Source organism: Antechinus flavipes, chromosome 2, assembly GCF_016432865.1.
Source record: "Antechinus flavipes isolate AdamAnt ecotype Samford, QLD, Australia chromosome 2, AdamAnt_v2, whole genome shotgun sequence".
Taxonomy (NCBI): domain Eukaryota; kingdom Metazoa; phylum Chordata; class Mammalia; order Dasyuromorphia; family Dasyuridae; genus Antechinus; species Antechinus flavipes.
The window spans coordinates 226706343-226733518 of record NC_067399.1 but is presented as its reverse complement, the minus strand read 5'-3'; the positions used below and the strand labels follow the sequence as shown (position 1 = coordinate 226733518).

The window sequence follows — 27176 nt, the reverse complement described above, 5'->3', positions numbered from 1 at the left end:
ACAGTAGTATTTTCACTTTCTTTTCTTTCTTTCTTTCCATTTTGATTTGATTTTTCTTGTCCAACAAAATAATTATATAAATATGTTTGCATATATTGGATTTAACATATTTTTAACATGCTTAACATATACTGGATTACTTGCCATCTTGGGGAGGGGAGGCGGAAAGGGGGGTGAAATTGGAACACAAGGTTTGCAAGGGTCAATGTTGAAAATTTATCCATGCTTATGTTTTGAAAATTAAAAAGCTTTAATAAAATAATATATATTCCCCCAAAATCAGTTTTTGAAAAGGTTTAATTACTTTTCCTTCATAATTCCTATTGTTTTATGAAATAGTGGCAATAATTCAGTCCCAAATTATGTATTAATATGTCTACCTGTACCCTCCAATATAACATTTTTAACATTTTTTGTGCCAATTTGAGGAGTACAGGGTAAAATTTCTATTTTCTTATTTTCAGTGATTAGGATAACTCCATTAAGATATTTATTTATAGTCTGCAATCCTATTTTGAAAATGTTCCGAGTTAGTTTTGATCATTTACCTAGAATCAAACAATAGGCATTATTGTCTGTGTGCTAGAGGCACTCTGGATAATAAGATAAAAATTAAGTATTATCTGCCTGAAATTCAAGGAGCTTACATTTTAGTGGAGGAGGTAATGAGTACGTATAAAATTATACATACAAAATATGCAAACATGAAAAACAAATAGAAGATAATTCTTCTTGTGAGGAAGGTATTAGTTAGGCTCAATATACCTGTGTAAATTCCTTGTATATCTTAGATATCAATGATAAGTGATACAAATATTTTTCCTATTCAACAGTTTCTTATTCTAGATGATTAGTTTTTTTTTTTTTTTATATGTATATACGTACTGCTCCTTTGCATGTGAACAGTTTGGTTGCTGAAAGAGAACAGTAAAAAAAATTTGTATAGGAGAAAAATATGAAGTAAACTTTTGAAAAAAAAGTTTTACAGATAAAATACTTAAGGGAAACACAGATAATTAGGAGGAGTGGGCAGAAAAGTGCCCCTCCAATAAATGTACTGAGAGGTCCTGTTTGAAAGCAAAGAAATTCCTGAGATAAAATTGATGTCTTCACAGTATTATGATCCACTAGCTTATTTGCTTGTGATTATTTTTGAGAATTTTAAAGGTTGTAACTGACAAAATTGGAAACAAAATGGTTGTAGCCTATGGGAAGATTAAAACATCTGACAGAAGTTTGGATTTGTGAGTTTTACTTCAGCAAGTAAAGATGAGTTACTACCTACCAGGAAGTACTGATTTAAAGGATTAAGAGATTAATAAAAATAAAAGCCAGGTATGAAAAAAGCTGAGTGTGAAGAAGCTAACAGGAGACTCTGCTGACTAGAAAGGTTCAGCTGCTGTGCTGGAAGTCTGCTCACTGGAAGAGAGGAATAACTTTTCTGATTGACTAGACAAAAAGCTGCATTTACTTGCTATGTGAGTTTATTATTTTCTATTGCCATCTTCAACTTGAGAAAGGAGAAACCTCTCAAAGATACCTATTTGCTCTCCACTGCTCCCTCTAGTTTAAGGGGGACAAAAGAAGAGGGAAACACATTTGCATCTGATATATTGAGAGAAAAAAGCTTGACTGGCTGAAAGCTGATAAGATTAAGCAAAATATCCTCCTCCTCCTCCTCTTCCTCCTCCTCCTCCTCCTCCTCTTCCTCCTCCTCTTCCTCCTCCTCCTACATTGTCACACTACATTGCTCAGAGAAGCCAACCTGAGGAGCTTTACAATAGCATGCCTTGTAATAGCTTGATACTTTTTCAGTAGTCTATTAGGGTGGTTATAAATTAAAGGAACATGTCACTACTTCATAGGTTTAAAGCGCAAAACAGGAGCAGTTTTGCCCAGTAGGAGCAAGCTTACAAAGAAAGAATTTCATTTAGCACTGATTTTTTATTTGTGCAGTTTGTTACCCCAAGAAATGGGTTTATCTACTTGTATATTTGCTTTGTATTACATAATTGTGATTTCTTATTTCTACCTTATTATATGATTTTTAGGAGCTAATAATATCATTGTTGTAACTAAATAACTCAATGTAACTGGGAAGCACGCAGATAGGGACTCAAGAGCTCCAGTGACAAGATTTTCATCCACCTTCCACAACAGGGTTATACTTAGAATTCTTAGAAAATTTGAGTTATAGCCTTGTGGTGGTGGCCCTTCTCTGAGAACTCTAGATTTGCCAGCATAAAAACAAGTAATAACAACAACAACAATAATAATAATTAGCATTTCAATAGCACCTACTGCGTGCCAAGAACTGTGCTAAGCACTTTCTAAATATTAATACATTTTATCCTCACAAAGCTCTGCAATATAGGTCCTATTATTATTTTCATTTTACAGAATAGAAAACTGAGACAAACAGAGGATAAATGACTTGTCTGGCATTCCACAGGTGGTAAGTTCTGATGCTGGATTTCAACTCAACTCTTCAGGCTTACTGCTCTATCTAGAGTACTACCATAATTAAGTATTGTTAACTAGCTGATAGACTTTTCATGGACTGCATGGTCAAAAGCTATAGTTTTTTGCAGTCAAAATGGTCCATTTTTATTTTTTCATGATTCTCTAATTGTTTATGAATATTCTATCTAACTCTATTTCTGAAAAAAAATGACCTTCAGTTTCCTTAACTCTTCATCCCTATGCCCTCTTAGCCATTCTTGGTCATTCTTCAGCTCTAATTCTTCTCTTCCCATTCTCCTCTGATTTTTTGATAATGTGATTTAAAAAAAAAATTTAGATTGAATGTTATTTGAAGCCTAGTATAAGTTGATGTTCCAAACAGATTTCTGATAATCTGCTTACTATTTTCCCAGCAGTTCTTATTAAACAGAAAGTCCTTCTTGGTTTTACTGAACATTGGACTACTGTTTTTAATTGCTTGTCCAGTCTATGGCCTTGGTCTATTTTTCTATATTTTAACCAGGGACAAATAGCTTTGGCATTTGTTGCTTTTTGATATAATTTGAATTTGACAATGAAATGCTGCTTTCATTATTACTTTTAAAAATTATTTTTCTTTATATCATTTTCTTGTGATTCTCTAACTTTTGCAGTAGAACATTATGAAAATAGATTTTTGAGCCAGGAGGCAGCTCTATACAATTTCCCAAATACAGTCCAGTTTTATATTTTCTTCTTAATCAATTCTGGGCCCAGTTTTGTATGTGTGTAATACATATTCTAGACACATGTACTGATATATTAACTAAGTGGATTGATCACTTGAGTAATTAATCTTTATCCCCAAGTCATCAGCTTCTCTTTAGTGTATTCATAGACCTAGTCCAAGCTAAAAATAAAAGTACAATTTTAACCTGGACCAAATTTAAACCATAACTGGGTTTCTATGTGGACAGGATTTTTCCAAAAAGGTTCACAAAAGTTCCTAAACCATGTAAATAAATATCTGGTTTACTAAGTTAAACTCCCCTTCTATCTGGTCCTTTTCCTATTATTCTTTCCATATTCTTGTGCCCACAGCTACCTGGATGTCTCCAGAAGACAATGAAATCTATATTTTCCTCCATAACTAGCTACTCTTTTTCTTATGCCCTCTTAACACTCTAAATGAGTAAGTGTATTCCTTGTTCTACATTTATACTTCTAGACCCCCTTCTGATGCCCTCCGTCAGTGACTATGTCTTCATTAGGCAGAAATAAGTCTTTTTTTTTTTTAAGTTCACCTGTCTAAATCAATTTATCTAAATCCTTACTATTGTACTATAACTGCTTCCAGATAATTCTTCCTTTCTTAAGGAGTTTGGTACTTAATTCGGAGATTTCCTGTCTACTCAACTGCTTCTCTAACACAAAAGAACTTCAACATTCTGGTTTTTGAGTTTATTAGTATTCTTATCTCTCATGTCTCAACATGTTTATTCCCCTCAATCACCCACAGAGAAAGTTATACCTTACATCTCTCCATCATCCATATTTGCTATATCTCTATGATTTTGAATCCTCAAATTCCTCCTCTCTAATAATAGCCTTTTATCCTTCTGTCTCTATCTCTGTTTCAATTTTCTCAAACATATACTTTGTCATCATCATGACATCCAGTACTTCTAACCCTTCCTATTTCTTAAGTCTATCTATAATCATTGTTCTGGCCTTACTTTGATTCTTTTAGTCTTGACCCCCAAAATGATCAGTTCTATGACAGATTCTTTTTTTACCCAAATCTACTGCTTTCTTGTCCTATTACCACTCATAGCTTACCAGATCTTAACCCTGGATTATCCCTTTACTACATACCTAGACTATTTATATTCCACCGAGTACTACTTTAGGAAGTAACAAAAAGGTGCTGACTGGGTCTTCTATAGATTTATTTTATTTAATATCAATTTGGTCCTCTCTGTTGCATCTGTATCTCTATTATATTCCCTTTGGGAAGTATCTAAATCATCTCTTCTCCCCCCAGTTCTTATATGTCATTTCCTTATCACCACCATCTCTGCAAAAGATCTGAAAAGCAACATTGTCCATCAGGAGCTTCCTCTTCCTCTCTACAATCTACCACCAAACTCATCAATTCCCCATCTTCTCCTCTTTTACATTAGTCTCTGAGTTAATTGACAAACACTTATTAAGCATCAGCTATATGCTAATAATCTCTGGAGACACAAAGAAAGGCAAGGGCTCACAGTCCAGTGGGGGAGATGACATTTTAATTGCACAGACAAATTGCATAGAGGATAAGTTCATGATAATCAGCTGAGTTAAGGTACCAGCAATAAGGGGGCTTGGAAGAGACTCCTGATATAAAGTAAGGCTTTTGCTGAGATTTGAAGGAAGCCATTAAAGGGGATATAAAGTATTCAAGGCACACAGGGGACAGCCAATGAAAATGCCCAGAGTTGGGAGATAGAATGTCTTATTAGAACAACAACAAGGAGGCTAGTTTCACTGCAATGCATAGGATGTGTGTAGTGAGTAAAGTGTAAAGAGATTGGAAATGTGTAGGGTGAGGGAAAAGGTGTAAAGGACTTTGGATGCAAAACAGAGGATTTTATATTTGGTTTTGGATGTAATAGGGAGCCACAGTAGTTCATGAGTGATGTACTTTTGGAAGATCATTTAGTAGCTGAGTAGAGGAAAGACTGGAGTAGGAAGAACTTTGAGACAGGGAGACCATTATCTTATTGCATTATGTACAGATATGAGGTGATGAAGGCCTGCTCCAAGATCCTGGCAGTAGCAGAAGAGAAAAAGGGATACATATGAGGAATATTAAGAAGGTAAACTCAATGGGACTTGAAAACATTACATATGGGGGATGAGAGAGAGTAAGGAATCTAAGAAAAAGGTACTTCTTTCTCTTTATCTCTACTTGCATCCTTCATCTGCTGTCCTTCAGGAGCTTGTTTCTTCAATCCCTTTTTTGATCCCTCCTTTCTACTAACATGCTCAAGCTTCCTTCTTCCTTAAAAGATTTACTGCTATCCTCTTGAAATATTGTTCTAAGTCTCTTCTTCTTTACTCTAATCTACATTCCTTGCCTCCACTTCCTCAATTTCTACTCATCTTTTGACCCTAATATTCCTCTGAAAATGCTCTCCAAAATTACCAAGATTCTCTTAACTGCTAGATTATATGTTTTTTTTTTCATTCTTCATTCTACTTAACCTCTGTTCAACTTTTGACATTGCTGACCATTCTTCATCTTCCAGGGAAATCTCTTCCTCCTGATTTTCTTTCTTTTTTTTAAAAAAAAAAATTTAATTTTTATTTTCTGGTTTTCTATGGTATTATTCTCCTCTAGTTCTCTACTTTCTTTCTGCCTCTTAGGAATCACAATTTTCTTCAAAGTTCAACTTAGATGTCATTTTGTAGGAGAGAGGCAGGCTGTCCAAATCACCCAGGTTATATTTATATACTCTTCATCTTTAATAACCTTTTTTATATTCTTATGTGTGTACATATTATATCTTCCCTTCCCATTTCTCCAACTCCCTTGCTTCTTTTCAGTAGAATCTAAATCTTTGGAGGTAGGAACAATCTTGTTTTTGCTTATTCATTACCAGTGCTGTGCATACAGTAGGTACTTGATATAGGATAAATGCTACCTCACAGAAAAGAAACTGATATCCAAGTTCAGAGATGCAATTTTTATTTAGCTATGTTTTTCTTGATGAATTATAAAGGTAATTAAGTTTTCCAGAATTAAGAAAATTGTAACTTGACTTTAATTTTGCATGCTTGGCTTCTATAGTTTATTACCAGATAGTAAAGTTTTTAATAGTGGGAGAAGTTAAGGAATACAAAGAGATTCTGAAGAAGCAGACTTAAAAAAAACTTGTTCAGTAGGCAAATAGAAAAACTGAAAAAGAACACAAAGTTGTTGATTTACACTAATTTCTAGACAAACATTAGATTGTAGGCCCCATAACTCCCAGATATTTTAATATCCACATAAAATGAGTACCAAAATACACATTTCAACTTGTTAATCACTAAAAATCAGAAACATGGATTAGCTCTTGAAAACATTATAATTTATTTAAAATGTGAAAGCTCTATGTAACATAAAGTTGTTGGTTGATAAAGACTAGTAGATCTTATCCCTGGCTTTAGATGACTAAATCATAGAATTCCAAGCTTAATCAGGTTGGAGAGGAAAATGAGGGAGAATTCAATTCACATATCACTGAAGACAACTAAGATAACCAGAAGATCAGAATTTAATTAGGTATCAGAAGGAAAAAAAGATCAAGTGCCAGAAGATCAGAATTTAAGTTTGGCTCACAGGAAAGAAAAAAGCTAGAAGATGAGAAAGAAGATAAAGCTTCAAAAGAGCTTCATCTACATACTGCTGCATTGTGAATTAAGTGCTTTGAAGTTTTTTTTTTTTTTTTTTTTTCTAGAGGAAGAATGATATGACTCAGAACCTCCTGAGGTTGGATGGGTTTAGCCACAGGAGGCCAGGGTAATAGTGCATTCACAGGGTTCACATCCTCCAGAGAAGGACAACAGAAAAACTTAAAAAACAATATCCCCAATTGATAAATGGTCTAAGGATACAAAAAGGCACTTTTTTAGTGAAGAAATCGAAGTTGTATAAAATCATATAAAAATGCTCTAAATGACTGCTGACTAGAGCAATGCACATTACAACAACTTTGAGATATTTCACCCCACAACAGCTAAAATGATAGAAGGGGAAAATGACAAATGTTGGAGGGGATGTGGAAAAATGGGATACTAATACACTGTGGGTGGAATGTGAACTGATCCAACCATGTTGAAGAGCAATCTGGAATTATGCCCAAAGAGCTATTAAATTAAATAATTAAATATAAAATGTGTATATACTTTGACTCAGCAATAACACTATTAGATCTGTTTCTGAAGATCAGAGAAAAAGACAAAGAACCTATATGGTTTACAATATTTATAGCAGCTCTCTTAGCAGGCACAAAGAACTGGAAATTGAGGGGATCAACTGAAGACTCACTAAACAAGTTGTGATAGAATACTATCATCCTATAAGAAATGATAAGTAGGTGGATTTCAAAAGAAACACTAAAATTTTGTATGAAAACATGAGTAAAACAAGTAGAACCAAGAGAATGTCATATACAGTAACAGCAATATTATTTGAAGAATAAGTGTAAGTGACTAAGTTATTCTGAATATTATACTCAAATCAACTAAAGGAAAATGTTATCTATTTCCAGAGAAAGAACTGATAAATAGAAATAAGAATAATATGGTTTTACATAAACACATACATATGTATAACTGTGTCTTTCTCTAGTGTGAGGTGAGGAAGGAGGGAGAGAGTTCAGAACTTAAAAATGTAAAATAAAATAGACAATAATATCTAGCATTTATATAGCTTCAAAGTTTGCCAAGTATTTTACATATTTTAGTTAATTTAATTATCACAATAACCCTATAAGGTAAATGCTATTATTATTTCCATTTTACAGATGAGGAAACTGAGACTGAGAGGATAACTGATTCATTGTCAAATGCAAGATCTGAATGCAGGTTTTCCTTTCTGACTCTAAGACTAATACTCTAGGCAACTAAACTATGTAGATGCCAAGTAAGATACAATTGTCCTTGGTATATAAATGGGCAAATATTAAAAAGAGAAAATAAAAAGCGGCAAAGAACCCAACACAAGCTTTTCCCCCCAGGTTGTAACATGAGGCATTTTAAAACTACCCATTTTTATATCTAGGAAGGAACACTAAACTAAGAAAACCTGGGGTATGTATCTGGGCTCTGTCAATAATGGCATGATGATGGCTAAACTTGAATTCATGCTTATTCTCTGAATTATCTAAAAGAAAGTGATTTTCTTTTTTTCATCAAATTAATATGACTTCATAGAATTGTTTTGAGGATCAAATTAAATAACACAATGACATCTACACACACACACACACATACAATTCACCTTATAATTATAAAGCATTACACAAATATGAGTTGTTATATGCCACCTAGATTTTGCTTAAGTCTCTTGATAGGTATTCCGAGTCTACCTTATAGACTGTTAAGCATAACGCTATCATATACTTATTAATGAAAAACATGAGGAATTGGTTAGGGATTTCTGGACTATTCTGTCAATCAACATTTTTTCCTAAGAATGTAGTAAGCATTGGGTAATTTCTTTACCTGTGAAGACAACTTAAAAATCATCTACATTTTGTCAGAAGCACCTGCATTCAAATAATGGTGTAGAATTGTGCCTATGGAGCAAAGGGTAACTGGGCCACGATCAGAAGCCTATTATAAAATATAATTAAGATGTATTTTCTCTTGGCAATTTCCTATGAATTAGTGTTTCCTTTGGTTTTCTAAATCTGTGCATTTGCAGAGATTAATAATGAAGGTTTTGAGAATGTCTGCTTGTTGGGCTTATGAAAAGGAAAAGAAATAATGTGACCTGGGGCCTTTAAGCCAACATACCAGTATGAAGCATTTCACCTTTTCCTTTCTACAAGCATTTCACCTCAATAGGGAGGGAAAGAACCCTGTAGAAGTTTTTATAGGATAGAGAGTTTGGTAAGACACTGCAGAATGGCAAGATCTATGTGCAGGTGTAACCTTTCGAAGTGCCCTATACTTCCTTTTCCTTTGCCTTTGCAAGATACACCCACTGGGGGTGGCAGGTAGCTAGGATTCTTTGCCTGAAGAGAGTTTTATTATTAATTTCTTCTTAGCTTGTATTAAAAATGAAGAAGCTATCCTTCTCCTTGCCAAAACACACCCTTTTCATGCATGAGTGATCCCATTCCATCCTATAGTCTTCAGCATAGTTGCCCCTTAATCAAACTCATTCACTTATTAATTTTCGATCTTTCTCTAGGCTGCTTCCCCATCTACAAATACACCCATGTCTCATTTATCCTCAAAAATCCCTCATGTTATCCATTCATCCCCACAAACTGTCGACTGTTGTGGCTAAATTCCTTGAAAAAGCTATTTACAATTGATAGTTTTATTTCCATTTCTTCTACTCTCTTTTTAAAGAGAAAATCTGAAATCTGGCTTCTGACTTCATCATTCAAATAAAATTGCTCTTTCCAAGTTACCAATAATCCTTAGTTGCCAAATCTTCTCAAACCTCTTTTTAAACTTTCTCTTTTTGTGATAATTGTTTTCTCCTAGTCCTCTTCCTACCCAGTAGACTGCCCCTTCTGCATTCTTTCCCTCTGTCCCCTGCCTCTTTTTTCACTTAATGTTAGTTTGGCACAATAGAGGGAAAGCCGGTCTTGGAATAAAGTTTTGCTTCAGTCTCCCTTCTGGTACATACTTGCTTGTGACTCTGGGAAAGTTCCTTAAAACTCATAGGTATTCTTTAAGATTTTTAAATTATGGAGAAGATGCCCATGTGTTATGGTAGAAAGAGTTAATTCACCAACTCTCATATAAAATCTATACTTCTGTCTATATCTCATATAAACTTCTTCCTATATCTATGAAATTATAAGGCAAGAAAACAACAAATACTCATTCCATCAACTTTGCGTAACTCTGAATGTTAGAATATCAGATTCTTTGAGATTCAAAGTCAACACAAAAGCAATAAGAAAACACATAGTAAGCATAAATAGAATGATACATCACCAATGATGACTTTTGTAAAAAGTTGAAAAAAGAGAATGCATGATTGGAGAAAAGATAGGATGGCCATATACCAATACTAAGGGATAACAATAGCTCACATGTTCTGTAGTTATCCATATAACGGGGAAATCTTGGAGGAAGGCTCCTACTATGTTGAGTGGATTCCCTGTGGAAGATTTATGGGAAAATGTGAACAAAAAACCTTACAGGATGAAGTGTAAATGTATTGTAAGCCATATAAAAATAGAGATGAACCTATGGATCTGTTGAAGAGTATAGATGAGGAACCTGAGATCCAGAATGGTTACGTGAATTAAACATGTCACACAGACATAAAACATGGGCATATATTTGGAATACTATATATGATAATGAATATATCCACATATATATATTTGATTCAATACTTCAAACTATTTGTGGTTTCTGCAAATTAATAAGGGTAACCATCTATGTATGTACCAGTTCCTTCACATATGAGTCAACTGTCCCTTATAGTTTCTTTGGCCAAAAACAAAACAAGACAAGACAAGATAAACAAAAATGATCACTGTATTTGCGGCAAAAAATAAAGATAAAATCCACTACCTAGTAATGTCATCAGATGATGGTCCGTGATTTCAATCAATAGTGTTTATTAAGTTCTTTTGTACCAGGTACTGGAGATTCAAAAGCAAGCTTTAAAGTAGTCTATGTAAACTCTTTCAGAGTTTACATTCTTTCATGGAAGAAACATGAATATGTTTATACAAAATAAATAAAAATGAAATACAAGGTAAATTGCAGTAATTTAGTGGTCCAGCATGTATAGTTCTAGAGTCAAAGACCTAAGATTGAATTTTGCCCCCCACTCTGTCCCTCTGTCTCTCTCTCTCTCTCTCTTGGTCCCCCTACTTTCCCATTCTTCTCCACACTTATTCTCTTCTGAGTATATAATCCAGTGATACTGGTCTTTTTACTGTTCCTCTCATATAACACACTGATTCACCATCTTCTGACTAGGCATTTTCATTGATTGTAACCTGTACCTGGAATTCTCTCCTTCCTCATCTCTGCTTCATGACTTGCCTGGCTTCTTCCAAATCCTAGTTAAACACTATCTTTTATAAGAAATCTTTGCTGATGCATCGTAAAAGCACTGCTTCTCCTCTTTTTGTTATCTCTAATTTATCCTATAAATTGTGTATCTCTATATATCTTGTTTCTAAAGTTATTTGGATTTTGCTTCCCCTATTAGAATCCATTGAGAGCAAAGGTGCTTTCTTTGCTCCCCCTTTGAACTTGCTTATTACAGTTCTGGCACATAATAAATGCTTAATAAATGTTTGTTGATTTCACTTGATTTGATCAGATTCCTGAGTTGCTGACAACTGCAATTTACCTTATAGAAATCCAAGACAGTACTGAAATCAGTGTGTTGATCTGGACAAACAAAGACCCGAGTACAAAGGCAAAGTGGGACTGATGGCCAGAAACTCATAGCTTTTGTAAATCCCTATTAGTTGGTGAGCTTCATCCAAAACAGCAAACATTTGTTAAGTATCCACTACATAGCAGACACAGTGATAAATGCTGGGAATAAGAAGTAAAACAAAACTGTTCTTAATGTCAAGTCTTAACTCTAGAGAGAGAGAGGTAGCTACAAAATATATCCACAAGACTAAACAGATACAGAATAATTGAGTGGGTATTAGAAGCTAGCAATAGGTACGGGATAGAGGAATCAGAAAAGACCTCTTACAAAATATAGTGAAGGAAACAAAAAATTCTAAGAAGCAAAGAGGAGAAAGGACATATATTCCAAAGATAAAGGGACAGGTTGTACAGAGGCAAAGAAAAAGGATGTGGAATATATTAGGAGAGGAAAAGTAGGTAAAGTTTGGCTGGCCCTTAGGATATGTGATGGGGAATAATATGTAATACGCATGGAAAGGAAGATTAAAGACAATTTTAAAAGGCAAACAAAGAAGTCTCCATTTTATTCTGATGGTAATAGGGAGCCACTAGAGTTTATTGTACAAGCAAACTTGGACTGTCATGGGATTGTACCTTAGGAATATGCATTTGATAGGATGGTTCAGAAAAGAAGAGACTTGAGGCAAGAAGGCCGATTAGAAAGCTATTGCAATCACCCAGGTGCAAGGTGATGGAGGTCTGAACTGAAACAGTAGATGTGGATAAAGGGAAGGGAGCTACTGTGAGAGACTCTGTGGAAGCAGAATTTAAAAGCTTTGGTAAGAGGCGAGATATGTGAAAGGGAAAATAAGATGGAATCTCAGCAACTGTAAGAACAATTATAGCCTTGATAGAAACAGACAAGTTCAGAAGAAAGGTGGATTAGGAGAAGTAGGAATTCCTCCAATATGTTGACTTTCTGGAAAGAGTTACATGAATTGATGCACAGTGAAGTGAACAGAACCAGGAGAACACTGGACCTAGTAACAGTAATATTGCCTGATGAAAAACTGAATGATTTAGCTATTCTTAGCTATATATTGATCAAGACAATCCCAAAGGGCTAATGATGAAGTATATTACTGCCTCCAGAGAAAGAACTGACATTATTTGAAGATTGAAGCATGCTATTTTCCACTTTCTCTTTCTTTTTTTTCCTTTTTATTTGAGTCTTCATCTTCAAAATGATTAATATGGAAATGTTTTACATAATTGTATATGTATAACCTATATCTGATTATTCATCATCTCAGGAAGTGGAGAAGAAAGGAAGGAATAATAAAATCTAGAACTCAAAACTTTGAGGAGAAATAACATATAAAAAAAGAAAAATCATTATATTTGCTTTGAACCATCCACAGGACATGCAGTTTGAAATGTACAACAAGTACATGAGCAAACTTAAGGCTCCAGCTATATATCTAGGAGTCATCTGCATAAAGATGATAAATAAACCCACAGTAGCTGATATGGTCACCAAGAGAGAAAATGTAGCGAGAGAAGATAAGGAGGCTGGTACAGTGCCATGGATAAATCTATATGTAGTTAAGGAGTAAGATATGGATGATTATACAGCAAAGGGACATCAAATAGGTATGAAGAAACCCAAGAAAATGGTGTCTGGCAACTAAAGAGACTGCAAATTACTCTGAATATAACATTTTAGTTGAGTGATGAAGTTGGAAACTTCTACAAGGGGTAAAGAAGTGAAAGGAGAAAAAAATGAAAGAAACATGATTGAACTTGAATTTTATAGGAATCTGACTATGAATGAAAAGAAATAGGGCTATAGCTTGAATGGATGGCTTTAAGTGTTATTGATTGAGGACCAGAAGGAATGTTAGAGCTCCTCTGGACCATCCACTACTGATGAGTAAACAGTGAACCAGAGAGGCAAGTCCATTGTCCTTTTCAGTTTTTCACAACCTGGGCTCCAGCTAGCTTTTTTTCCACTTTAATTTTTCAGAAATGTCATGATTCCATGTTGATTTTAGTGACCGAATGTTAGACAATATTTTAAGAATCCATAGAAGGTATTATGCTCTCCAGGTAAACTTTCTACTTCTCCAGGAGCCATTGCAATCTGATTCCTATACCAGATTTCACAGACCAGCCCTCATTCATTTTCTGCACATTCTTAGAGTCAGTTCCCTGTTCTCCATTCAGCAAGAGTGGAAACCTCTTCTTGAATCTCTTCCTCTCATTTCAAAACCAGTTCCAGAGAGGCCTTAACTCAACTTGAAACAAGGTGATAACTCAAGGGAGATGTTAGAATCTTAGTGTTAACTCAATGTAATTGATACAATGCTTGTTTTCACACCTTTACTCATTGGAGCTCACGCGGTTTGGGAGATTTCAGGGTTTAGTATGAGATATCCGAATTCACACCTCCCTTGAAGTTCTTAGGGCCAAAGAGCACTCAGAGAAAACCCATAATCCCATTCTCTCAGAAGAGTCATATTAAGGCCAGTCGAGAGAATTCAACTGATTACATGGAGAGTGGAACTGGATTGGAGGCTGAAGAAAGCAGAGGCAGAAGCAAAGGACAAAGCTGCAAGAGCTGCAAGAGAGATCCATTCCATTTTCCACTTGGCTGGCTGGCCTGAAGGACTAACCTTTGGATTTGGAGACATTTGGAGGGAACTCTTGGAACCAAGCAGAGAGATAGGCCTCTAAGCTAACCGGGCTATATTGGAGACAATAAAAGATCTGAACTTTTATCACCTGGCTGCGTTTTGGGTGATTATTTACTCTTAACTGAAACTAAGGCTGCCTCCAGAAAACCTTCCTGAGAAACCTGCTTTCTCCCAGAGAGAACCATCATCTTATATTATTATTATAAAGAAGAACAAGAACTCAATAGATGGCCTAGTCAAATGATGGTGCTTTAAGGGCAGAGGAAAGTTGGTTATGATTGTAGATAGCACAGAATAAAGCAATAGATAGCTTTCTTCCTCTTTTGTCTCTTCTTGATAAGACTCTATGTATCCAATGATCCACAGCTCAATCCCAGGTACTCAAAGATACCATTCATTCCTTTCTATGGATCTGGAAGTATGGAAGAACTTCCTGGAGATGCTTGCATAGACATATGTGACATGAATACTTGGTTGATTTTTTAAAACCATTCTTTTCTTTTTTTTCTTTTGTTTTTAATTAAAGCTTTTTATTCACAAAGCATATGCATGGATAATTTTTCCACCATTGACGCCTGCATGACTTCCTGCCACAAATTTTCCCCTTCTTACCCCCATTCACTCCCCGACCTGGCAAGCGGTCCAATTCATGCCAAATATGCCAATATATATAACAGATCCAATATGTGTAATATTCACAAAGCCATCTGATTGTGCAAGAAAAATCAGATCAAGAAGGAAGAAAAAGAAAAACTGAGAAAAAAGAAACAAAATGCAAGCAAATAATAACAGAGGGAGTGAGAATGCTACGCTATATTCCACCCTCTGTTCCCATGATATTTCTCTGGGTGTAGATGGTTCTCTTCATCACTGAATGAGTGGAACTGGTCTTAATCATCTCAATGTTGAAGAGAGCCAAGTCCGTCAGAATTGATCATCATATAGTCTTCTTGGTGCTGTGTATAATGATCTCCTGCTTCTGCTCATTTCACTTTGCATCAGTTCATGTAGGTCTCTCCAAGCCTCTTTGAAATCATCCTGCTGGTCATTTCTTACAGAACAATAGTATTCCATAGCATTCATACACCATAATTTACTCAGCCATTCTCCAATTGATGGGTATCCACTCAGTTTCCAGTTTCTTGCCACTATGAAAAGGGCTACCACAAACATTTTTGCACATGTGGATCCCTTTCCCTCTTTTAAGATCTCTTTGGGATATAAGCCCAGTAGAAACATTGCTGGATCAAAGGGCATGCACAGTTTGATAATTTTTTGAGCATAATTCCAGATTGCTCTCCAGAATAGTTGGATCCATTCACAGTTCCACCAACAATGTTATCAGTGTCCCAGTTTTCCCACATCCCTTCCAACATTTGTCATTATCTTTTCCTGTCATCTTAGCCAATCTGACAAGTGTGTAGTGATATCTCAGAGTTGTCTTGATTTGCATTTCTCTGATCAATAATGATTTGGATCACCTTTTCATGTGGCTATAAATGCTTTCAATTTCTTCATCTGAAAATTGTTTGTTTATATCCTTTGACCATTTATCAATTAGAGAATGGCTTGAACTATTATAAATTTGAGTCAATTCTCTATATACTTAGAAATGAGGTCTTTATCAGATTCTTTGGATGTAAAAATGTTTTCCTAATTTATTGCTTCCCTTTTAATCTTGTCTGCATTAGTTTTGTTTGTACAAAAATTTTTAAACTTAATATAGTCAAAATTATCTATTTTATGATCAATAATGATCTCTAGTTCTTCTTTGGTTGCAAATTCCTTCCTCCTCCACAAATCTGAAAGGTAAACTAACCTATGTTCTTTTAATTTGTTTATAGTCTCATTCTTTATGTCTAGATCATGAACCCACTTTGACTTTATCTTGTATTCAATATTAGGTGTGGGTCTATGTCTACTTTCTGCCATACTAGCTTCCAATTTTCCCAGAAGTTTTTGTCAAATAGTGAATTCTTATCCCAAAAGGTGGGACTTTTGGGTTTGTCAAATATTAGATTGTTATAGTCCTTGGTTATTTTGTTCTGTGAACCTAATCTATTCTACCGATCAAGTAGTCTATTTCTTAGCCAGTACCAATTGGTTTTGATGACGGCTGCTTTATAATATAGTTTTAGATCTGGTACACCTAAGCCACCTTCATTTGCTTTTCTTTTCATTAATTCCTTTTAAATTCTTGACCTTTTGTTCTTCCAGATGAATTTTGTTGTTATTTTTTCTAGTTCAGTAAAATAGTTTCTTGGGAGTTTGATTGGTATAGCACTAAATAAATAGATTAGTTTAAGGAGTATTGTCATCTTTATTATATTTGCTCAACTTATCTAGGAGCATTTGATATTTTTCCAATTGCTTGGATCTGAACTTTATTTGTGTGGAAAATGTTTTGTAGTTTTGCTTATATAGTTTCTGACTTTCCCTTGGCAGATTAAATTCCCAAATATTTTATATTATCAACAGTTTTTTTAAATGGAATTTCTCTTTGTATCTCTTGCTGTTGGATTTTGTTATATATGCTAATGATTTATCTGGGTTCAGTTTATGTCCTACAACTTTGCTAAAGTTGTGGATTATTTCTGATGGTTTTTATTTGATTCTGTAGGGTTCTCTAAGTATACCATCATATCATCTGCAAAGAGTGATAATTTGGTTTCCTCATTACCTACTCTAATTCCTTTCATCTCTTTTTCTTCTCTTATTGCCAAGGCTAGTATTTCTAATACTATTGAATAGTATTAGATAGTGATAGTGGGCAATCTTGTTTCCCCACTGATCTTATTGGAAATGGTTCTAGTTTATCCCCATTACATATGATGCTTGTTGATGGTTTTAAATAGATGCTACTGACTATTTTAAGGAAAAGTCCATTTGTTCCTATACTCTCTAGTGTTTTTTAATAGGAACAAGTCTTGGATTTTATCAAATGCTTTTTCTGCATCTATTGAGATAATCATATGGTTTTTGTTAATTTGGTTATTGATATAGTCAATTATGTTAATAGTTTCCCTAATATTGAACCAGTCCTGCATTCCTGGTATAAATCCTACTTGATCATGGTGTATTATCCTGGGGATGATTATTTGTAATCTCTTTGCTAATATTTTATTTAAGATTTTTGCATCAATATTCATTAGGGAGATTGGTCAATAATTTTCTTTCTCTGTTTGCATCCTACCTGGTGTAGATATCAGTACCATGTTTGTATCATAAAAGGAGTTTGGTAGGAGTCCTTCATTCCCTATTTTTCAAAAAGTTTATATAATATTGGAGTTAATTGTTTGTTAAATGTTTGGTAGAATTGACATATAAATCTATTTGGTCCTGGGGATTTTTTCTTAGGGAGTTGATTAATAGCTTGTTCTACTTCTTTTTCTAAAATGGGACTATTTAAGTAATTTATTTCCTCTTCTGTTAATGTGGGCAATCTATATTTTTGTAGGTATTCCTCCTTTTCACTTAGGTTGTTAAATTTGGCATAAAGTTAGGCAAAGTCACTCCTGATAATTGCTCTAGTTTCCTCTTCATTGGTGGATAATTCTCCTTTTTCATTTTTGAGACTAACAATTTGATTTTCCCCTTTTCTTTTCCAAATTAAATTATCTAAAGGTTTATTATCTATTTTGTTGTTTTTTTCGTAAAAACCAACTCTTAGTTTTATTTATTAATTCAATAGTTTTTTTTAGTTCAAATTTTATTGATCTCTTCTTTTATTTTCAGAATTTCAAATTTGGTATTTGATTGGGGGATTTTAATTTGTTCTTTTTCTAGCTTTTTTAGTTGCAAGCCCAATTTATTGATCTTTTTTTCTCTATTTTATGCAAATAAGCCTTTTCTAGAGAAAGATATAAAATTTCCCCTTATTACCACTTTGGTAGCATCTCACAAATTTTGGTATGTTGTCTCATTATTGTTATTCTCTTGGATGAAATTATTACTTATGTCTATGATTTTACCCATTCATTCTTTAAGATGGGATTATTTAGTTTCCAATTTCTTTTTGATCTATTTTTTCCTGGCCCTTTGTTGAATGTAGTTTTCATTGCATCGTAGTCTGAAAAGGATGCATTTACTATTTCTGCCTTATTGCATTTGATTTTGAGGTCTTTATGTCCTAATATATGGTCAATTTTTGTATAAGTTCCATGAACTGCCAAGAAGAAAGTGTATTCCTTTTTGTCTCCATTCAATTTTCTCCAAAGATGTAGCATATCTAATTTTTCTAAAATTCTATCTACTTCTTTAACTTCTTTCTTATTTATTTTATGGTTTGATTTATCTAGTTCGGAGAGAGCAAGGTTGCGATCTCCCTCTATTATAGTTTTGCTATCTATTTCTTTTTGCAACTCTCTCAACTTCTCCTTTAGGAATTTAGATGCTACACCACTTGGTGCATATATGTTTAATATTGATATTGCTTCATTATCTGTGGTACCCTTTAGCAACATATAATTTCCTTCCTTACCTCTTTTAATCAGATCAATTTTTAGCATTTGCTTGATCTGAAATGAGGATGGCTACTACCGTGGTTCCCCAATAATAAGACACTGTCTTATTATTTTTTTTGGACAGAAAAACACCAGAGGGCTTATTTTCAGGGGAGGGCTTATTTTAATGAACATTGACAGCAATTTTAATAAACAGGTAAATGGGAACAAAAAAAGTACCTTTATTCAATAATGATCATGTCATCTTCTTCAACAACATCGTCATGAGTGTCCATACCCTGAATTCCAACCTGGATGTCTTGCGCCTCTATTTCCTTCAGAAGAAGTGGACTCAATCTGTCATGTCCAGCAATATAGCTCTCTTTAAATGAACATGTCTTGTCCAGGTAACCTGCTCGTGGTGCCTTGGCGACACAGCTGTCAGTAATTTTATCCCATGACTTCTTCACCCAAGTCACGACTTCTTGCAGACAGGGCTTCACAAAGTTTCCACGCTGATTTCTTTCCATTCTATTTTCAATGTAGTCATTGACTTCCATGCACAAATGGTCCTTGAATGGCTTGTTTATTGCAATATCAAGGGTCTGGAGATAGGCAGTCATTTCTGCAGGAATCATTACTTGATCTATTCTTCTCTCTGCAAGGAAGTTCTTCATTTCTTTAGCGCGGTGAGTGCTGGCTGAGTTCTTCTTTTATCTCCATCATGCCCCCTGAGTTCTTCTTTTATCCTCCATCATGCCCCCTCACTCCCGCTTACATACCGGGTTTTTATGTCGTCCTGCCTCAGCTCTCCTCTGTGGCACTGCTCTCAATGGCACCAACAAGCAAATCACTGGGGAAGAACAGGATGACACGCTCACTGCTGCAGCTCTGATTGGATGCAGCTCGGAGCGCGGTGTGCGTTTCACCCGGGAGGGAGGGGACAGTGCATACAGAGGGTACCGTAATGTAGCGTGTAGCGCAGGGGATCACCTTCACTACAATAGCAATCTCAATAGGGCTTATTTTCGGGGGAGGGCTTATTTTAGAGGAATCTTACACAGTAAGGGGAGAGCTTATTTTCGGGATAGGTTTTATTATCGGGAAAACACGGTACTGCTTTTTTTTTTTTACTTCACATGAAGCATAATAGATTCTATTCCAATCTTTTACCTTTACTCTGTATGTATCATTCTACTTTAAATGTGTTTCTTGTAAACAACATATTGTAGGATTCTGGGTTTTAATCCGCTATCCCCTTATATTTTATGGGAGAGTTCACCACATTCACATTTACAGTTAAAACTACTAACTCTGTATTTCCTGCCATCTTCTTAACCCCAAATTATACTTTTTTCTTTCCCTCCTCCCCATATTATTTATGAGCACTACTTGTCTCAAGCAGTCCTCTCCCTTTAAAGACCTCCCCCCCTCTTCTTATACCTTTCCCCTATTATTTCTCTTTTCCCTTCTATTTAGCCTATCCCTCCCACTTTTCTATAAGATGAGAGATGTTTCTTGGTGAAACCAAATATATCTAATATTCTTTCTTTGGGCCAAATCTAATGACTGTAAGATTCACACAATATTCATCACCCTTCCTTCTTTCCCTCAATTATAATAGGTTTTTTTTTTAACCTCTTCCTGAGATGTAATTTCCCTCATTTTACCTCAATCCCCACCCCCTTTTTTTTTCCTGTTACAATTCCCTTTCCATTTCTAGTTTCTTTTTTATAACAGTAAAATCAGATTATTCATGTATGCTCAATGTATACTCATGCCAGAAATATAGTTTTCAAGAGTTTTTTTCCTTTTTACCTATTTGTGCTTCTCTTGAGTTCTATATTTGGAGGACAGTTTTTTTGTTTAGCTCTGGTCTTTTCGTCAAAATACATGGAATTCACCAGTTTCTTTGAATGTCTATCTTCTTCCCTAAAAGAAAATGCTCAGTTTAGCAGGGTAATTTATTCTTGGCTACATTCCAAGATCCTTCGCCTTTTGGAAGATCAGATTCCAGGTCCTTCGATCCTTTAAAGTGGAAGCTACTAGGTCCTGAGTAATCCTTATTGTGGCTCCTTGGTATTTAAATTGTTTCTTTCTGGCTGCTTGTAATATTTTTTTCCTTGGTCCGATAGTTCTCAAATTTAGCCATGATATTCTTTGGGGTTTTAATTTGGGGGTCTCTTTCAGAAGGTATTCAGTGAATTCTTTCAATAGTCACTTTACCTTCTGTTTCTATGATATCTGGGTGAAAGAGACCATGTTATATCACCTTTTAGAGCTTCATCTAGAGATAATCTGCCTTTAGTCTCCTCAGGGTTAGAAATCTGTTCTTCTCTTTAGTCAAAAAAGCCGTCAATTGTTAGAGTCCTCTTTATTTTTTTATTCATTTTTTAAAAGTTAAATTAAGGTTTTCCAAGCAATTGCTGCTGGGCTGGTTCAGTGTTGATTCACTCCTAGTGCTGGGTCTGCCCATCCAGAATAACTCAGAGGCTGAATTTTGTAATTATTGTGAGGGTTGTAAAGAAAGTCAGAGAGAAATGTGTGTCATCTCTACCATCTTGGCTCCACCCCCCCCCCTTGGTTGATTTTTTTATTTAATGAGTTTATTCAATGAGTTGTATGTAAAGAGCAACATACCAGACAAAGGAATAAGCTATAAAGTTTAAGACAGAGCACTAACCTGTCTTCACTGAACTTACAATTTGTTTATGGGTGTGACAAGAGGAATAATTGCTATATAATAATATTGTAAGGTCAGTGACTTCCAAATAAATTGTCCCAATTACAAAGCACTTTTAAAAAAAACAATCAGCTCTCATTCTAATAATCTCTTACCACAGAATTAACCACATCAGCAGTTCCATCATTTAACAATCCATCTTTTTAATCATCTTTTGCCAGGAATGTCAGTCACTATCAAGTAATCCTTTTCAGTGGATTACTTGACCCAAGTGGCTATGGGAAATACTCATTAAAATAATACTTTATAAGAGAGCACCCCCTGAGGCTGATGAATTCACACTGCTGATTTGTTCAATGCCAATTTGACAGATACTATATACCAAGGCTTTTAAACTATAATCTCTCCTTATCTTTATTTGTATTTCTATTTTCTACTTTGTTTCCCTGGGGACTCAGGCAGGTAATAACTGATTTTAACAACAGTACTACCAGTCAAAACCCTAAGAAAATTCCAGCTGATTTTCTGAATAACAAAGGATTCTGATCAAAGATTCATTAGAACTTATCTGTGTGAACTATATTCATATCTAACTCAGGATTTGATCGTTACATACTTGGTTATATCTTTTAGCATCTACTAGTTTTTTTTTTCCATATGGGGAAAGCTTTATATAATATGACTTGGTTTACTCAAGACTTTTACTATCAAAACAGCAAACAAGATTAAGGAATATGATTGTTATAAATTCAACATATTAATTGCTTTTATTATAAATTTTTTTTAAAGAAGGCCTAGAATTGGATCATTTGATTTTTCCCTTCTAGTCTTCTCTCAGTTCTTAAGTATCTACATCATTTAATGATCAGCATTCTCTTAAATTAGAAGTTGGGCTCAATATATTCAAGCCTCAGTTCAATCTGAAACTGGCTTTGTCTAACCATGAGAGGCTCTGCTTCTAGTCACAGAACCCATTTCTCTGAGCATATTTGGCACTTCTTATACTGTATAGCTTCGTGAAGGTGGTACTTGTCACACTTGTAGCAAGTTCTGTGATTTGGGGGGAAGTTTGTCATAATTATAACACAGTTATCAAGAAAAAAGTCTATTTCTTTTCTTTCTGCAATGCCCAATAAATTAAATGGGCATAGTAAACTGAATGACTATATTCTATGAATGAGAAAGATATTCAGATGTAGGATTAGAAGGAGCCTTAGCAGCCTTTTTTGTAGTGGCAAGAAACTGGAACTTAGTGAATGCTCATCAGTTGGAGAATGGTTGGGTAAATTGTGGTATATGAATGTTCTGGAATATTATTGTTCTGTAAGAAATGACCAGCAGAATGAATACAGAGAAGCTTGGAGAGACTTATATGAACTGATGCTGAGTGAAATGAGCAGAACCAGGAGATCATGCTACACGGCAACAACAAGATTATATGAAGAACAATTCTGACAGACATGGCTCTTTTAAACAGCAAAGTGATTCAGGCCTGTTCCAATGGTCTTGTGATGAAGAGAGCCATCTGCACCCAGAGAGAGGACTATGGGAACTGAGTGTGGATACAACACAGCATTTTCACTCTTTTTATTGTAGTTTGCTTGCATTTTGTTTTCTCATTTTTTTCCTTTTTGATCTGATTTTCCTTGTGCAGCAAGATAATCATATAAATATGTATACATATATTAGATTTAACATATTTTTTAACACGTTTAACATATATATTGGATTACTTATCATCTAGGGGAGGAGTAGGAGGAAGGAGGGAAATTTGGAACACAAGGTTTTACAAGGGTCAATGTTGAAAAATTATCTTTGCATATGTTTTGAAAATAAAAAAGCTTTAATGAAAAAGAAAGGAATTTAAAAGGAGCCTTAGGTTTTTTCAATTAAAAAAAAAAAACAGGTATCCCTCAAAAGTCTTAAGAGACATTTTTAGCTGTTAAAGCTGAATACATTCTGTGTTTAATTATCCTATAATCTAAATGTAGAACCTAGTCAGTATGGTTTTTAACCATCTAGTTTCTTGGAGCTACATTTAGTTACATGAGGCTTGTAAGCACATGTGTACCAAAAGGGACTCAAAAGTTTGAAACCATTTGGTTGATGGTTTGTATACCATGACACCTAGTGGACAATCTGGATATACCATGTCTTCATTGGCTAATTAATATGGCAGATATTCCTTGTGCAGATTTAAGAAACAATCACCATGCAGTTAATAAGCACTTATTATGTGACAGGGATTGGTTGTGCTAAGCACTTTACAAATACTTTATTTGATCCTGACAGTAACCTGGAAAGTAAGTCTATTTTACAATTAAGGAAACTGAGACTTGACTGATACTAATAAGTCTGAGAACAGAATTGAACTTAGGTTTTCCTTATTCCAGCGTGCACCATCTACTATGCTGCCTCAGTGGGCCATTCACACTAATGTCCCAAGTATCACACTTTATTATTCAATAAAGATCCAATGCAGCCTATGCCCTTGTCATATACTTCTGAAACAGTGCCAATTTTTCTGAGAAAGCAATAGATTTCTTGAATAATCTTTTTATTGAGATTATAGTAGCTTAAAGAAATTACCAAGATAGAGGAACTAAGATATGTGTGCATATTTCTATCATATATTAATATATATAAACATATGTGAATACACATACAAATTTATACACATACATATTTCTGGCCATGTCTACCTCCCAGAAAGGTGAACCAGTCACATGAAACTAAAGATAGAGAGAGTTCACAATCAAATACAGGATAGAGACAATCACACTTACCTTTTTGGTTAGATAAAATTTATCTTGTGTTTGCACAAGTAAAATCAATGTACTTTAGATTAGAAGGGAAACAGTTAATTGGGGAAAAGCTTTAAAACTTTTGCAGAAAAATTCCTCAGATAAAGGTTTCATATCCAAAATATATAAGGAACTGATTAAATAGATAAAGAGAAAGCCATTCTGAAATGGTTAAAAAAATATGAAAAAGAAAAAATTGAATCCATGGGAGCCTACTCAAAACTTAAACATTTAAAGGTTTAATTTTTGTTAAAGGTTTTGTTAAACTTTTTATAAAAGGTTTAAATTTTGTTTTAAAATAAGAAACATGAGAGACGATGTAAAGCACTAGTATTAATTGTAGAAATTTTCTGATTTAGAAGTTTTAGATTAGAAGATTGAGAAGAAAAAGGAATTTTCTTCTTCAATTACTTCAATTCAAACTACAAATTCAACTTCAATTACTTTGATTACTGCCAACAAATATATTAACTGTCTACTAAGAGAAAAGGCCTTGTGATATGAAGATGAAAAAACAATATCATCTTTAACCTTCAAGGCTATATAATTTAATAGAAAGGATAGACTCAATGCAAAAAATATATATATATAAATAAATAGTATATAGAAATATAATATATGTGCAACATATATAATATAAAATATAAACATAAACAAAAAGATATATATATAAGAAAAGTTAGAAAATTATTAAGTTCATAGGAGAAGTCAAACAGTAATACAAGAGATTTTAAGGAGAAAGATATTATTTTTAATTGGGAATCAGAACTAGTACTAGAGAATTTCAAAAAAGCAGAGATGGAAGTGGAAGTAGTGAACTTGGGATAGCCTACATACATGAATGAAGATAGGAGAGAACAGGACAAGGCTAAGGAACATGAAATATTTCAGATTAAAATAGGTTATACACTTTAAAAGTCTGCTTTTGAAAAAGAGGCTAGAATTTGTGAATTAATCACAAAGTGGGAAAGTCCTCTAAAGGTGACAATGATCTTAGAAAAACTAAAGATACTACTAAAAACTCAACATTATCATAAGATTTCATAGGATCTGGAAAGAATAGAAAGAATATATTCTAATCCACTCATTTTATATTTAAGGAAACTAAAACCCAGAGAAGTAAAATTATTTGCCCAATGCCTATCTAATATTGCATCTAATCTAATTCCAGTCTAAAAATTGTTAGCGTAACTACAATTAATATTAGTGCTTCATGTATAGTCAATAGGTTGCTTGACAAACCAGACCCCTAAAAAGCTAACCAAACAAGTTGTGAAAAGCAAATATAAAGCTTAAATCCAGCATACTTTTCACTATATCTTTCAATAGCATAAGATCAAGCACTGGAAGGTTCATGCCCATGAATCATACAGTTAATACATCTATATCTTGTTGGCAGAAAGGAGGGTATTCTTTCTTATCAAAGCCAAATGCTTTCTGAATTCTCATTGACTTTCTATAATGAAACCAGAAAAAGTGTGACTAAATGAAGTCTTTAGATTTAACTCATTATCAACCACTAACTTTCTCCTGTTTCCTTTCTTGGATTTCTTGATATTGTGTTTTGTTGTTTCTTTTTTACTAAGACACTTATTCTTAAAACTTCAAAATCAAATGTGTGAGTATTAGCATTTTAAAGAATGGATACTGAAGTCCTAAGTGGGTATGTTACAACAAAATAATTATTTCCAGGTTAACATTGAATGTTGAAATTATTATTATTATGTGTATCCTCCACTTTGACCACTAACTACTAGATCTTTTTCCTCACAAGGTAAATATTAAAAAGTATTTGAAGCTATCAAGGATACACATACCCTGATACTTCTAAGAGAAACTCATTTTTGTTTAGGGAAAGCAGGAACTCATTTCCAATTGGAGTTTTGTGAAGACCTTCATTCCCTAGAAAGCAAAATTTTAGCAAAGGGAGACAGAAGGAGTATGAAGGCAAATGAAAACTGGTGCATGCTATTCAACAGTTATCCTCCATTTACTTACAACATTTCCTGCCTCTGCAGCTAGCCGGGCAGCATAACGGGCAATAAGCCTGTGTTCTTCATCTAGTCGGCTTGGGCTGTCCAGGACACTGCCAAAGAAATTAAAAAGATAATAGATATCCATTAATTATGCCTCACCTTTTTTTTTCCTCTTGGAAAATTAGAGCATTTTTCTATAGAAAGGGGAAGAGAATTTCTTCTAAAAGTAGGGTTGTAATTTTAAAAACTAAGTTTAGGTAATAGGTATTATTGATCCTCTGAGGGAAAAAAAAGGACTTATAGGGATAATTGTTAGGCTAAGTATTTAGGTCCCATTTAAAAAGTGCTTTGATTCCTTCTCACTTACACATTTTACTGCTATAATCAGTGATGAAGTTGCAAAATTATGTCATTTTACAAAGAAAAGACCTACTATTTGTAAAAATTGAAATATTTTACCAAGATGTTGAGAAAGAATGAGGACATCAATCTCCTAAAATAAGTGAGTTCCAAAAACACATAAACCAAGAAGAAACTAAAACATGAAAAAATTAAAAGATTAAGTAGCAATTTGCTTAAGCTAATGAATTCTTTCAGTATCAACTTTTGATTCTCTACTATTTTAAAACTGACATTTACCTCTAGCATTATAGAGGATGCTTTTTCGGCAAAAAATGAAGTAGATATCTCTTGTTTTCTTTTTTACCTTTCTTTTTCTTTTCTGAATCTTCTTTCTCTACTCCAAAAGCACCCTCTCCATCAACTCTCATGAGTCATTAATATTTTAATGTGATTTTCTTTACTGGAGTCTTCCTAAAAATATCTTTAAAAATGTGTTATTTTTGTTACTCTTCAATCTCTTCCCAAAAATGTACCTCAAATGACTTTCTATTAAAGTATTAAGCAAAGTTACTTCACAATCAAGTTAAGATCCCTGTTGTTTCATCCATATAAGTATTGTGTGTCTTAGACTATTAAGGACTATGTCTAGCTAATTGTCTTCATATAACACATAGCAAAGTGCTTGC

General features: G+C 34.2%; 1 protein-coding gene across 8 annotated transcripts in view; it reads right to left on the bottom strand.

The window, feature by feature from the left end:
* Nucleotides 1-27176, bottom strand: part of DTNB (dystrobrevin beta) — a 361849-nt gene that overhangs the window by 92574 nt on the left and 242099 nt on the right. For all 8 annotated transcript variants that reach the window (XM_051976347.1, XM_051976345.1, XM_051976351.1 and 5 more), the window contains one exon: nt 26171-26258. In XM_051976347.1, the coding sequence (XP_051832307.1) occupies nt 26171-26258 (88 nt within the window). The remainder of the gene's footprint in view (nt 1-26170; nt 26259-27176) is intronic.